Source organism: Sus scrofa, chromosome 8 (assembly GCF_054392235.1).
Source record: "Sus scrofa isolate SSC_HxYL_T2T_F1_AM1 chromosome 8, Sscrofa_HxYL_maternal_Yorkshire_Landrace_v2.0, whole genome shotgun sequence".
NCBI classification, from domain to species: domain Eukaryota; kingdom Metazoa; phylum Chordata; class Mammalia; order Artiodactyla; family Suidae; genus Sus; species Sus scrofa.
This window is the reverse complement of record NC_139390.1, coordinates 53802562-53818398: the sequence shown is the minus strand read 5'-3', so window position 1 is coordinate 53818398 and position 15837 is coordinate 53802562. Positions and strand designations below refer to the sequence as shown.

At 38.6% G+C, this 15837-nt stretch overlaps 1 protein-coding gene across 49 annotated transcripts in view; it reads left to right on the top strand.

The window, feature by feature from the left end:
- Positions 1 to 13044: 13044 nt before the first annotated feature.
- Positions 13045 to 15837, top strand: part of MARCHF1 (membrane associated ring-CH-type finger 1) — an 836078-nt gene continuing 833285 nt past the window's right edge. For 26 of the 49 annotated variants that reach the window (XM_084972211.1, XM_084972243.1, XM_084972221.1 and 23 more), the window contains exon 1: positions 13219 to 13389. Coding sequence is in view for 1 of the 49 variants with exons in the window: in XM_084972202.1 (XP_084828328.1) it covers positions 13100 to 13389 (290 nt within the window). In the remaining 48 variants the exon portion in view is untranslated. Of the gene's footprint in view, positions 13900 to 15837 lie in introns of all 49 variants that reach the window. The other 23 variants (XM_084972222.1, XM_084972248.1, XM_084972203.1 and 20 more) reach the window with 6 other exon arrangements.

Genomic DNA, 15837 nt, shown 5'->3' with positions numbered 1-15837 from the left:
TCATATGTTTTTTAAAAGTGATTTTTATTTTTTCCATCGTAACTGGTTTACAATGCTCTGTTAATTTTCTACTGTATAGCAAGGTGACCCAGTCACACATACATATATACATTATTTTTCTCACATTATCATTCTCCATCGTAAGTGACTAGATATAGTTCCCAGTGCTATACAACAGGATCTCATTGCTTATTCATTCCAAAGGCAATATATCCTTCATTTTGTTAAGGTGGTGCATCACATTTGCAGATGTTGAACTATCCCTGCATCTCAGGAATAAATTCTGCTTGACCATGATGTATGATCCCTTTAAGGTATTATTAATTTGGTTTATTAATACTTTGTTTTGTATCTGTATTCATTAGGTATACTACATTAGTCTGTAATTTTCTTTCTTTCACTTTTCTTTTCTTTCTTTCTTTCTTTCTTTCTTTCTTTCTTTCTTTCTTTCTTTCTTTCTTTCTGATGTCATTCTTTAGTTTTGGTGTCTGGCTAATGTTGGTCTTGTAAAATGAGTTTGGAAGCATCCCCTCCTCCTGAATTTTTTGGAAGAGTTTGAGAAGGATAATGTTAAATCTTCTTTAAATATTTGGTAGAATTCACCAATGAAGCCATCTGGTCCTGTGCTTTTGTTTGTTGAGAGATTTTTGACTAATGATTTAATTCTCCCTACTAGTAATCTTTCTGTTCAGATTTTATTTTTCTTCCTGATTCCATCTTGGAAAATTATGTAATAAGGACTTATTCATTTCTTCTAGGTTGTCCAATTTTTTATCATATATTAAAACAAGTTTAAATATAAACTTCATAAAGTATATAAGTAGCTATTAATTGAAATAAGACTTATAAATCTTCATTGCTAAGTCTTACCAATCTCATAACCCTACCACTTTAAAGTGTAATTCCACTGCAATAAAAGTATATAAATTAATGCTTTAAAAAAGCTCAGGAAAATACCAACGTGTATTCTTTTTTTTAATTGAATTTTATTTTATTTTCCCACTGTACAGCAAGGGGATCAAGTCATCCTTACATGTATACATTTTTTTATCCCCATCCTTTGTTCTGTTGCAACATGAGTATCTAGACATAGTTCACAATGCTACTCAGCAGGATCTCCTTGTAAACCTATTCTAAGTTGTGTCTGATAACCCCAAGCTCCCGATCCCTCCCACTCCCTCTCTCTCCCATCAGGCAGCCACAAGTCTATTTTCCAAGTCCATGATTTTCTTTTCTGTGGAGATGTTAATTTGTGCTGGATATTAGATTCCAGTTATAAGTGATATCATATGGTATTTTTCTTCATCTTTCTGGCTCATTTCACTCAGTATGAGAGTCTCTAGTTCCATCCATGTTGCTGCAAATGGCATTATGTCATTCTTTTTTATGACTGAGTAGGATTCCATTGTGTATATATACCACATCTTCCAAATCCAATCATCTGTTGATGGACATTTGGGTTGTTTCCATGTCGTGGCTATTGTGAATAGTGCTGCAATGAACATGCGGGTGCACCAACATGCATTCTTTAGGCACAACTAGAAATATGAAAATAATATAACACTGCTGAAATTTTAACTATTCTTTTCTCCCTTGTTAAGCTTTTCTTTGAGATGGCTACTGATCTTGATTTCTTGATTAAATAATCTTGATTTCTTGTTAATAGAAAATTAAATGGTGCTATATATACAAACAATGAATGAAATTATTTACTCATGTGTGTAATCTTGCTCAAATTTCTAAAATATACCTGATTTCTTCTCTTGTCCTTCTTTGCTGAAAAAGCCCTTGAAAAATCCAGGGGTGTCAGTATAGTCTAGCTCCGCAAAGTGCTGTCCATGGTGCTGAATCCAGCCTCCCTGATCAAGTGCAGAGCTTACCCTTTGAATACACTCTTATCTGCTATAAATTTTTGTGACCACAGGAATCTCAACTACATAGCCATCTATTTCATATAAATGGTTCACAAATTAAAACCTAGAAGTCAATTCAAGTCTAATATTATGTCTTAGCCTTGAGTGTACTTCAGAACTTGTGCAAGAAAACTCGATTAAGTACACAGTACACTGACCTATACATCGAAATAATAGCTTATTAATTTTCATATAAATAGTACCTAAATGAATGATTACCAAGAGAATAAATAATATCTTTACTCACAAGTTATTAATAATTAGCATCTAGTCTGTTCTAGGCACTGCTTGAAGCACTTCATATACAGTGATGAAATCATAAAACAAATACTCATTATTTTTATTTCATAGATAAGAAGCTTGAAGTACACAGTGAAAAACAGTGGAACCAGAATCCTGCCCCAGGAACCATTCAGGTCAGGAATATGTTCCAGGGTACTTCCTTATTTCTAATGCATGCATGTGTGTGGCCATTAATAATAATTGATTCCATTTGCTATTTCTTTAAGTAAAGGTGGTTTCACATAGTGACTAGGAAAGCTCAGAAGATAGACTTCCTGGGTTCTAAATACCATCTGGGACATCATTAATTCCATGACCTTTGCAAGTTGCTTTCTATTTCTGCACCTCAGTATTCCATCTATGAAATGGGGAAAATATTAACACCTGTTGCATAAAGTTGTTGTGACTTTTAAATTAATTAATGAATATAAAGTGTTCAGAAAAATACATGGCACATAACAGACTTCAACAAATATTAGCTATCATTATTTCATATTTTCATGGCATTAGTTAGCTTGTAATCAGATTTTTGATTAACTGGTATCATGTTCACAAAAGTTTTTGTGGCCAAAGACATGGTTTAAATATTTAACTTCATTCCTTATGCATTGCTTTTTACTATTGAAAGGTAGAGGTTTGGCTTCTTTTCCATCTCTCATACGCATCTTCTAAATTTGGGAAATGTGGCTGGGTAAACAAGAAACAATATAAATTACAAATGAAGATATCCAGATAAACAGTGTTTTTCACTGTGTAGCTAATTTACAATATATGTTATTGATAATAGAAAAGTAATCAATATCAACATTCATGTATGAACAAAGGCAATTAGAGTAAACAGGAGAATTGATGTTTCTTAGCACATATAATTACTTAATCATTGCTGGGCAACTAAGACAATAAAGAACCCAGAAAAAAAGTTGTCAGTTGTCACAATAAGATGGTCAAATAAGACACACTATATAAGTATTAATTTAGTATTGAATCAAGGATATAAACAGAATAAGCACTTTTGGAAACATTACAATGCAACAACTCCTGATAGATATTGTTTTATTTTAATATTAAAAGTAGGTTCATTCATTTACAATTTTTTGATTAAAAATTATTCTAGGTTTAATAACTATATAACCTATTGAATTTTGGAATGCAAATGAAGAAAAATGAGCAAAAAAAATATAAGATGGAATTTTCACCCCTAAAAAATTCAAAGCCTGGAGTTCTCATTGTGGCACAGTTGGTTAAGAATCCAATTGCAGTGGCTTGGGTCACTGTGGAGGCACAGATTTGATTCCTGGCCCAGGAACTTCCATATGCTGTGGGAGTGGCCATAAGAAAAATTCAAAGCCAATGGGAGATAAACAAATAATCACGGTAGTAGAGGATGAAGAGTTATGCATAAAGTGACATGTGAATTACAACAAAGAGAGGCATGTAAGGGGGATTTTAAAGAGTATGTAATTTTTTGACCTTCTGAATTAGCACCTTATGAGAAAGTACATGTTATGTTTTCAGGCATAGGTCTGAAGTCATGTTTAAGTCCTGATTTTACATATTATGGCTGTGTGAACTCGTGCAAATCCCTTAAGCTTCCTCTCAGCTATTGTAATGAGCATTAAATTAGAAAATGTGTACAAAGTACTTAACTCAAAATCTAGCCTATTGGGGGTCAATATAATGTTTCTACTATGAAACATGAGAAAGAATTTGTCATGAAAGTGTTATGAAGCTCAGGTGATTTCCTCTTGGAGATTGGAAGAAGATGAACTAAAGCAAAGATGCAGAGAGAGTATGGCACTTAACTAAAATGTAAGTGCATGGGGTGAGCAGTAGGAGAATAAACTAGAAAATTAGAGTCTAGATTTTATTTTCAATATGAAGATTCTTTTAATATACACAAAGGAAGATTTAATTGTCTGGAGAAACATAATGACAAGGTCAGTATGAAGTCAGTCATGTTTTATATGAGCAGGCACTTAAACAATCACAGTACCCTTATTAAAAACATAATATGTGTATACATGTGACTGATTACAGAAAATTCTTGGGTGTATAAAGATTCATTTGGAACTCTGGTTGGAAACACTGCCAATAAAGATATAAAACATGGACTCTTTTGCTCAGGGGAATGACATTACCAGGGTTACATTTGAGAAAGGGTACTGTGCTTGGTTGAAGGATGTGTTGAAAAAGGCTGGGGAAAATGTGAGACCATTTCAGTAGTTTGGAGAGGGGTTATGTGTCTGTACATGTCTTGATAGGAACTAGAGGGCACAGTCTGCTTGGGTTTATTACAAGATTCATTAGGAAAGGAAGTACTTACTGATAAGTGAATAGGGTTAAACAAAACAACAGGTTAGGACTAGCAAGTATTTAAGCCCCCACTACCCTTAAGACTTCCTACTTTTCTACTCTTAAGGCATCATGAAAGCCTGCCAAGGACTGAAGTCATGGAAGAAGCTGAAATCATGAAGCAAAGTCACAGCCATCAGAAACAAACTGGAACAGAGAGGGAAAGGGGAGAAATATAAACCCAGCTCTCTCTCTTCCACTCTCCAAACCCAACGCAACCAGAAACCGGGGAGCCAGGAACATTCCATAGAAGTCAACATTTTGGGGAGCTGAGAAAGACTGAGAAGAATATAGAATAGACATATGGGAGAAAGACAATAGCCAGACAAGATGAAAAGGGTCTAGATGAGGGCAATGGCAGTGGAATGGAGGAGGGGAAGTGACCACAGAAGATTATGAAGTAGGATCCACAGGATTTGATGACTATGTCACATCCCATAGGACTCTACCAGTACACGAGTGGGTGTTTGATTGAGAAACGTGTCGTGACAGAGTTGCATGATGTTGGACATGTTTTAAAGCACTGGCATTTAATTCATCAAAATAGAATAATATGTTAAATAATAATTGTATGCATACATATGAGATACTGATTATTTCAACAATGTGCAGTGATAAGAAAGATCTTACAGTGATATTTAGATTTCTTGCTTGAAAACTTGGGTGAATGGTGGAATTGTTTACCAAGAAAAGGATTCCAGAGAGGGGAGCAGAAAGGAAAAATGAATGCATTTGGAGTTAAGAGAAGGAAGATGCATGAGGTTCATTTTTAACTGTACAAATTGCCATTTTATTATACTCCAGTTGGGTTAATCTAGTTCTCAAAGGCTTCACAGTTAATACCATTCTAAAGTTGCAGTACTAACTACCTATTTGGAGAGCGGGGAAGCACACAGATCCACAGTGGAATGTAGCAATTTTACTGCTAGTCATCACTCATTGTGGAAAAAGATAACCCTCCCACCTATCAGGACAACTGCAGAGAAAACTCTCCCACCTAGACAGGTGACTTTGGAGGCTGGGTTCTCTGGCAACAACTCCAGAGAGCTCATTAATGTGCTATCAGGATATCAGGAAACTCAACTATGATTTTATTACACTGGCAGTCCTGTTGGGCTCAGCATTGTTGAAAAATGGCAGATTGGTTGCTCCAAACAATTTTTTCCCCTTCATTGGTTTGAAGTTATTTTCATGACAACCTGACTCTGGGTCTGAAAAGCACTGGTTTCCTTTTATTTTTATGTTATAAATTACTCTTAAATGAACATCATTGTAGATAAATGTTTTCCCCTTTATTTCAGGTTATTTCTCTAAAGTAGATTTTGAAAAAAAATAAATAAATCACAGCCTTCAAGGCTATGGGAATTCTTAAAGCATTTGGCACATATTACAAGTTATAAAAATCTTTACTTGTTACTTGAAAACTTGTACTTCAATTTTTAACTTTGGACTTCATACTTGAATTTTCACACCTGTTTTACCACTGGCATTTCTTTTTTTGGGGGGGATATTTATTTATTTATTCATTTAGTCTTTTTAGGCCCGAACCTGCAGCACATGGAGGTTCCCAGGTTAAGGGTGGAGTCAGAGCTGTAGCTGCAGATCTACACCACAGCCACAGCAACGTGGGATCCGAGCTGCATCTGTGACCTATACCACAGCTCATGGCAATGCTGGATCCTTAATCCACTGAGCAACGCCAGGGATTGAACTCACGTCCTCATGGATGCTAGTCAGATTCATTTCGGCTGAGCCATGACATGAACTACATCACTGGCATTTCTTTCTTTTTCTTTTTTTCTGTAATTTCTTTGTCTTTCTCCTTTTCATTTGCTGAGTTCTTAGTGCTTTTTATTGGTTTGTAGTTACACTTTATATGTTTAACATGACAACAATTTCTTAATAAATATTTAATATAGTTTATTAAACAAAATTTTTGAGGTTCAGAAATTTCTTGGTATTTTTGATATTCAGGATTTTGTTATTAATAAAATATGGTACTCAATTTTTTATTTCCTTTATTGCTTGTGTATTAGAAATTCCATCCTTACTAAGATAAATGGCTGTCTGTATATTTTTTGTAATTCAAGTTTTCATTTATTTTTATAATGTTAACACAGATCCTTTCAGCCTTATTGCGATTCATAAACTGAATAGGGAGAGTTCTTTAACCCCTTTGTGCAACTCTTCTATAAAATGGGTATAATAATCATACCTACCTTGGAAGTGTGATATGAGTTTTAATTAATTGATGTAAAGTGCTTAGAGTAGAACTTGAAAAGTAATAGGTACTCAACAATGATATTCATTATTATTCACAACTATTTGTCTAAATTCTAAAATCTAGAAATCTCTGAATATTGAAGAAATTTTCACAACTCATCAGCACAACTTGACCTGAACCAACTTCTGGATTCTTTTATCACATTGAGTGTGAACATCATATATTTCCCTGCAGACATGTTGCTGTGTTTTATTTCAAGGTGCTCATCCAGACCCCTGCTGGTCATTATACAAAATACCTTATACACTCTTTATTTTCTTTCTAAAAGGATAAATGAATAAAAATTTTCAGAATGCACTCAATCTCCAAATCCATGATTTAGGGCTATATTATTTATTGATTAGATGCTAAACACCACCATCCTAGGTATTATTATTCTGTTAATTTACTTAATCATAATGATCCAGTCATATATCCATTCATCCAACAGATAGTTTCCAGAGTGTTTGTGTGTATCATTAATAAAACAAATTAATTTCTCCCTCCTTCTTTAAGATAGCATCTCATTTTTTTGAGACTTATTACCAATTCTTGTTATAATTAATCATTTTTTTAGGAGTGGTAAGAAATAACACTGTATTAAAATTACTCTAGAATTGCACACATTTCTTGATTTCAGAAACATTGCAATAAATTAAGAAAAAAATAACTCTGGATGCATTTTACAGGATAAGGTGAGGTTCAGAGAGATTAAATTATTAAGATATAATAAATGGCCAAATGGCCAAACTGGAGTTAGAGCCTTTATGAAGGCCAACTTCTTTTCACTGCTCCATTTTTATGTCTGTTGGTAAGAACCCCAGCAGAACAGATCTTCCTTTTTCCCCCCACCCTCTCTTCCATCTCCCCTTCTGACCTAGTCATCAAAATCAACACCCATGACTGAATGCTTTTTTTTACTGTGCAAGGCACAGCTCAGGGGGCCCTGTTTAGATCTCTTACAACTATTACCCTATCTTTATATTACACTTTCAACTTTCCTTTCTTTTCTCCTAAAATCCAAGTAAGACAGATGTCATTAACTTCCTTTCCCCAATGAGAAAGATAATGTGGCTAGGTTAAAGGAGTTGCTTAAGTCATAAAAGACATAAGGAGAGTTCCGTCCAGAAGCAAGGTTGTAGTACTCTGAGCCCTTTCCAAATCAGCTCTCTGGGTACTTCAGGAATGAAAGCAGACTTGGAACATCAGGAATGCCTATAGGCATATGTTTTTCCTTAGCAAATGTGTTTGTCAGTGTTTTCTCCCGATCCCAGGCCTGGGAAATCCATATGCCTTGGGGAGAGAGAAAGAAAGAGAGGAAGGAAGGAAGAGAGAGAGAGAGGAAGGAAGGAAGGAAGAAAGAAAGGAAGGAAGGAGGGAAGGAAAACACTCCAATGTAATATGAGGAGAACTAACATGCTTAGGTGAATCACCTTCTTTACTTTTCAGGTACTTTTATTTTTTCCAAAGCTTGATGCTGTTATGCATAGTTTCCCTTTCACAAACTGTGCCCATTTCAAGAGAAATTTCCCTCATCCTTTCCTCCACCTTTAAACAAAAGTGGTTCCTCAGGGTCCACATCTGTGACATGTTAGCAATGATTAGCTGCAGACACCACAGACAGGGCACTTGGAAAATGTCCTGCAAAATAAGTTTGTGTAATGACAGAAGAATATATTGAAGCCAGAGTCAAAACAACATTTAGATCACAGGTATGCAATAAATTAATTTGCTGACATAGCTTATGAATACGAGGATTCCCATTATAGGTTTACATTTTCATTTCATAAATGAGAAGTTAATATCAAGAGCTAGGTTAGGAGTATACCTTCAAAGAATGATGTCTGTAGTGAGTAGCTTCAAACCTCTCCGCGAGTCCATTCAAAGAATTCTTGTTAGCAGAGTTGCCAAACATCAGCCAGTTATCGAAATGGTAAGGTAAAAAGGATCAGGGTGGGGGTGGGGATCTATATACTAAAGCTTTCTCTTTAAAGAAGCTTGGTTATTGATCTGTGCCCAGGGAATATTACTTTATATGATAAAAACATATGGGTCCTTTGAGCTATAATGTGCAAAATGATCTATTTTCCTTGTTACTATCCACAGTTGGGATGGAAGGCTTCCTTTGGGCAGATGCTATAGTTTTCCCAGATCTGCCAGTAGACTAATAGTACAGAGAAGATAGTTGCTGTGGTAGTCTCTGTCTTTATATAAGTTGTTTATGGTTTCTTTTTCTTTTTTATTTCAGTTTACAGTGATCTGTCTCCAAATATAAAATCAGTGCACCTTGCTTTCTTATTTTGCTTTTTTTTTTCTTTTTAGGGCCACACCCATAGCATATGAAAGTTCCCAGGCTAGTGGTCAAATCGGAGCTACAGCTGCTGGCCTACACCACAGCCACAGCAATATGGGATTGGAGCTAAGTCTTCAACCTACACCACAGCTCACGGGAACACCAGATGCTTAACCCACTGAGCAAGGCCAGGGATTGAACTTACATCCTCGGGGAGCCTAGTCAGGTTTGTTAACCGCTGAGTCATGAAGGGAACTCCCCACTTTGCTCTCTGTCTGAAATCCTTTAAGGATACATTAGAAACTAAACTTTATTTGATAGCATGGGATTCCATTTTTTTTGTCAATAACAAGGATAATGGAAATAAATTCTGTGATGGATTTAGTAACTGATGGCAAAGATCACACAGGCATATTGTCCACCTCACAATAGAAAATCATCTTCCTTTTTTAGAGGAAAAATAATTTAAGAAATTGCTATCATGCTGTCATAAGGGCAGGCTTTATGTATTTAGGCCGATAGAATAAAATCTTAAATTTGACTTGTTACTGGTTTAGTTGACTGGACATTTTTTGTAAGCCCTTCAAGTATCTGTTTCCTCCTCTTCAAGAAAGGTTAGTAAGATACTCATTTTATTGGGGCAGTTTTAAAGATCAAATGGACTAGTGCATGTAAGCACTTAGCATAGTATTTGAAATATAATAGAGGCTTGATAATATTAGTTTTGCTTACTATGTACTAACAAACCTATATCCAGGAAAACTTGTTTTTGAAAAGTCACTAGCTATTAATGAGTCTACTAATTAGGATAAACCAGAGTGTAAAAATTTTGTGTATCATGAAATACACAAGGGAAAATATAAAAATGTATTTCCTCTAAGAACATTCACTGCTCTTGTGAAGAGACTTATGTATCAATATGAAAACAGTGCAGCTAAGCATCCATAATTGAGGCAGAGTGAATATTTCCACTCTGAATCTCCAATTTCAATGTTTAATATATTCAGCATTTACAGGAAATTAGAATGTAAAACAGGTTTGTAAGGTATGATTTCAGGTGTAAATTTTTTCTAAGACTTATGATACTGTTTTCAATGCAGTGAGTGGATGTTTTATTTTGCTTATCTCTAGCCATCCATTTGGATGAAAATATTTTAAAATATTTGAACAGCATGTTCTAAAAAATTACAAATAAAGAAAATAGAATGTTTAAAAGTGGGAAATGTCAGTGACACAGGCAATGATCTTGGCAGGTTAATGCACACTGAGGAAGGTGTTCTTGCAGGAATATAGTCAATTCACTTTGCTAAGTTCAAGGGCCACGGAAAAGTTCACAGCACAGGAATTATAGTTCTCAAAGAAGGCCAAAAAATCATATAATTGAAGATTTTTCCATAGGACCAAATAAATGGACACATACAAATACATTTCATTTTTCTTAAAGTTAGAGATAGAGGTTTTGCCTCAACCCTTTGGAGCAGCACTTAAAAAAAAAGTAGAGGGAGTTCCCGTGGTGGCACAGTGGTTAACGAATCCGACTAGGAACCATGAGGTTGTGGGTTCGGGCCCTGGCCTTGCTCAGTGGGTTAAGGATCCAGCGTTGCCCTGAGCTGTTGTGTAGGTTGCAGACGCGGCTTGGATCCCCCATTGCTGTGGCTCTGGCGTAGGCTGGCGGCTACAGCTCCGATTAGACCCCTAGCCTGGGAACCTCCATATGCCTTGGGAGCGGCCCAAGAAATGGCAAAAAGACAAAAAAAAAAAAAAAAAAAAAAAAAGTAGAGGGATAATTTTTTCTGATCTTTTTGGTTATTTGTCAAAGTTCTGCAGATCTGCTAACTCTTTATAACCCTTTTCTTACCTTCAGACTTGTGAATTATTCCAGAGGATACTGAAGAAGAGCAGGACAAGCAGAGGCAGTGAAGACAGATGGGGCATCAGAGAAGCAATGTAGGAAGGAAGGTTTACAACTGGACCTTGTGAAGCACCCTGAGCAGTAGCATTAGCAGTTCTAATGACCTTCATTCAAGCACTTACATTGTTTTTCTATTCTCAAAGACAGTCATTGCTTATGTTATCAAATCCTTACCTCTCTTAGTCTTTTTCATCTAGTTTATGTCTTTGTTGCCCTGAATTTTAAAAATATTCATTATTTTGATATTTAAAAATGCTTGTCTCTAAAAGTTGTTCATGTATTTTATGTACTTCTGTACTTTGATTTGAAGGAAAGAATAAGGAATTATCCTTAAAAGTTTTTTTTTTTTTTAATCTTTAAAAACCAGTAAAGATGTTAACAAGGATGCTAAATATATATTCCTTTTTTGTGTGTGTCTTTTTAGGGCAGCAACTGCAGCATATGGAGGTTCTCAGGATAGGGGTTGAATCAGAGCTGTAGCTGCCAGCCTATGCCACAACCACAGCAATGCCAGATTCAAGCCGTGTCTGTGACCTACACCACAGCTCATCGAAACACCTGATCCTTAACCAATTGATTGAGGCCAGGGATCGAATCTACACCCTCATGGATAGTGGTCAGATTTGTTTCCACTGAGCCACAACAGGAACTCCTAAATATATATTTCTAATATGAATATTAATAATACCCTAAATATTTTTATTTGAAAATAAATTCAAGCTAACACTTTCAGATTTACTATTTACGAACTATACGCATCATGGCCTTTTTGCTATTTTATTTTTTTAAAAACAATCTCTGATCCTGCTTTTTCACAACTTAACTTTTCCTAAGAAAAGTCCCAGTGGATGTCACAATTTCATAATGCATAACATAACCTGTTTAATACAGCAACTAGCCTTCAGGTTGTTACTCTATTGGATCCTTGTCCTGGTATTTACAAAGACTAGGGAGTTTGCGTTCTTCCCATATTTGCAGTAAATCCTGCTCATCTCTCCTTCTAAAGGGTGATGGTGGATGAAGCTGCCGGCAGAGTCCCGTGTCCCTACGCGGGCCCTCAGGACAGCCTGCCTCATCAGCACGGCTCTTGGTGGTCTCCTCTGCAACCTTAGTTTCTTCAGGGGTGAGAGTGGTTGGTAATCCTGGGGACCAGAGATCTCAAGAGATTCCCTGAAGAGTTAACTGAGCACAAATTGTCACTTGTTAGACTGTTCTCTCAATAGAAAGTATTTTTCACTTTAAGCCACTCTAGATTGATGTAGGTCTGGATCTCGGATCTGGGTGTGTGTGTTTCGCTTAATTGAGGGGAATCTTCAGAAGTACTGATGCCCTTAGCCTATTCCTCTAATAAGTCTCTTGGTATTATAAACGGTATTAAGCAAAAAGAATTGACATCACGATTTCTACGGCTCTTAATTAACCTCTTGAAATTTACTTATTTATTTTTTTCAGTCAGGATAAGTCGTCTTTAGACTGTCCAAGAGTATAGGAAAAGAGGAAGAAACTAAGGCCGAGGGTGAATTTCTGCTATTGGCTTCTCTCTTGGGAGCTGCGGTGTTCTCAACGTCAGTTTCCTGGGTCATGAAGGACCCCTGGTTTGCCCATGCTTTGTTTCAAATTCTTTCGCCCATAAGCAGTAGACACCTTTCTTCATCCTTTTAGCTGTTCCTCACTAGGCTACCACTGGCCAGACATCTTAAACTTTCTCACTGAGGCTGGGGCTCCGGAGTCTCCGGGGTTCTTGTCGTTACCCTGGCTGCAACACAGGTGTCCCTCAGAGAGCTGGGGCACCAGAGCTGATGAGAAATCAAAAAACTTTCGCTCGCCCTAGGCATCTGCGGTCAGTCTAAACCAGAGATAGGAGTCTTTGCAGCAACACACGCACGTTTTGTCCTGGGCTCTGCCCCCATCCCGCTGCACACACCCTGGGAGCCACCTTTCGGCAGAACATCCCTCCCCCCGCACCCGTTACTATCCTCAAGTCCGGCAATCGGGGCGGGAGGGCTCCCGGTGCGCCTCTGGCTCGCTCGGCCTCCGCCCGAGCTGCGTGGCCGCGTGCGCACCGGGCGCTCGAGTCTCCGAGCATGGCAGATTTCCACCGGATGACATCATGGGAGCGAGTGAGTGCCGGCTCTACCCGGGGCGGGGGTTGGGGGGGCGGGGGTTGGGGGGGCGGGGTGGGGGCGAAGGGGAGGGGAAAGGAGGGGAGAGGCTGCGAAGCAGAGCCAGAGCTGCTGCCTGGGGCCGGCTGTCTGTCCGCCAGCCGGGGAGGAGCGCTCCGGCCGCCGCTGACAAAGGATGGGAGGATGCCTGCACCCCGGGATTCGGGCTGCGCGAAGCCCGGCGGTCGCCTGAGCGGCTTCGTTTCCCTCCGGTGAGTGACAGCGAAGATCAACCAGGCAGCGCAGCTGCCAGCCCTCAGCCCGCTGTCCAGGGCTCCTGGGTCCCCAACCAAGCGGGGCTTGGCGCAGCGCCAGCCCGGGAGCTCCGGCAGGGCAGCCTTGCGGGTGATGGAAGGGTCCGCGCAGGGGGCCGGCATTAGTTGGGTTGCTGCGACCCAGCCCCCGGAGCCTGCCAGGGTGGTTACCCCTGTCTGCCCGCCAGCGGTTTCTGGTGGGGTCCCGGGTGCGCGGCCGCTGCTGACACAGGTTTCTACTAGCCGACCGCGCCCCTCAGATAGCGCGGGATCGTTAGCAGTCCCTTTCTAGGCTCAGCGTGGGCGGGAAGGGCTTGGACAGCGATTCCCAGGGAGGCGCTCAGCCTTTGTCTCGGGTTCTCGGTGACTGTCGTGGGGATGGGGTCCGGCGCCGCCCGCCTGAGAGACATGTCATCGCGCTCCTGCCGCGCGCGGGATTGAGACGCCGGAAGGGTCTTGAGCCCCCGGGTGAGTGTCACAGTTGTCCAGGTGCAGAGCGAGCTTCTTAAGCTCCAGGAAGGGAAGTGTCCAGTCGAGGCAGAAAGACGCCCAAGTTCTGTCCCCAAGTGGTTAAATAGCTAACTTAGCGAGACTCGCTCTAGCTCTTTTTCCTGGTTTACAAAACGCTTTTCTTGTTTGTGGCAGGTGGATGAACTTAGGGGAGCGTCCTGTACAGAGCTAGGGAGATCCATGTCTTCCTGGCAATCCCTTTTGTTACTCTGTAGTTCCGGCGGAGGTTTGCTTGCTAAGTGTTTTTGAGATGGGAATCTGCTCTATTATGGAGCTTCCTGGTCTGGGAACCGGCCGAGGTCCCTTAGTTTAGAGTTGAGTTGCGTGTAAGAGGTGGAAACCACAGTGTCCATACCCACGCCTCCCCGCTGCCGGCGGGTTTCACGCACGGTTTGCCCTTGAATTCCTTCTTTTTGGGAAGAGTCCAGTTTTCACATCACAGAGAAGTATCTATACCTTTTGGAAGGTTTGATTTTAAGGTCAGCTTATTTCCGAAAGAAACACTTTGTGGAGAAGGTGGAAAAAAGTGAAAGTTTACTACTTTGGGGTTCAGTTACTTTGTTTTTATTTTGGTTTCATCTACTGACCTTGCCATCTAAAATGTTTAAAAATATAAGAGCTATTTGATATTCATGAATTTAGTGTATAACAGATGATCTCTGAATACTATTGAGATTCTTCATATACAGATTTGGTATTCTAGCATTTAATATAATACTAGAGTATAAGAAAGTAATCACAGCTCTAATTAGGAGGGTCAGATTGTTTTCTTTTTATTACAGTGATTTGCTGGTTTTCCTTCACAATATTTCTTTTTATTTGAAGACAGGTGTTCCAAAGTCAGATTTTCTAAACCAGAAGTATCGCAGTAAATGTTCTAGCTCAGTGATTGCTCTTCTGATAAACCTGAGATATTTTCAGAACAGGCATGATAGAAAATTATTAGAATAAGAAATGAGGTGGAAGTGAAAAAGGATAAGATAATAGAGGGAACTTTTACTAAATGGAAATGGTGGGACCAGGATCAGTGTCAGAGGATGTCACATCAGTTCTGCCCATTGTGGCTTTTGCCTGCTTGTCTCTCCTGGGAAGGCCATAATTAAATGTTTGATTATGTTAGGTTGAGAGACCAGTGACATAGTGGAAGAGAGCCTGTCTTTATGCAGGATTTCCGGGCTTGGCAACAATATTTTCTCTATGATTCAGAAATAATTTTTCCTTCATTGGTTATTTCTGGACTTCTTACCGCAAAGGGCTCCACTCATTTCTTCAAAAATTTTATTTCTTTCTAACTTGATTGTCCTCATCTCTTTAAAGTAAATCTTAAGGAGCTTACATGAAGGAAGCCTGTTGCTCACATTGGCTGTTTTCCTTAAATACTGTAACACCAAGCTCTCGTTGAAACCAGCCCAGTGAACATACAGGATGCATGCAGGATCCAGGTATATGGGATGTAATAATATACATTTGCATGAAATATGTATCATCTGGATCTGACAGTCAGCCAGCAGTGATCAGCAGGAGGTATATGGTATTTGATTCATAGTTTTTGGCAAATGATATTTTCTTTGACAATAAGATGTTTTACGCTCTCTATATGGTAAGTGAAAATGTGCACTAAGGATAACAGGTTATATTTCATGACTGAAATATTTTATCTCAAAAATATATATCCATGAAGGTCAAAAATGCTCTGATACTTCACTGCTCATACCTACACCTACACTAGAACACGGGAGGAAAGTCCTCACAAAGTATAAGCATCTTTTAAATATATATAATTTGATATATTTAGTAGGCAGTACAATGTTATTTTAAAAAACATATGAAGTCTCCCATAATTTTTTTATTTTTATTTTTATTTTTATTTTTGTATTTCATGGATGTTTTGGCTAC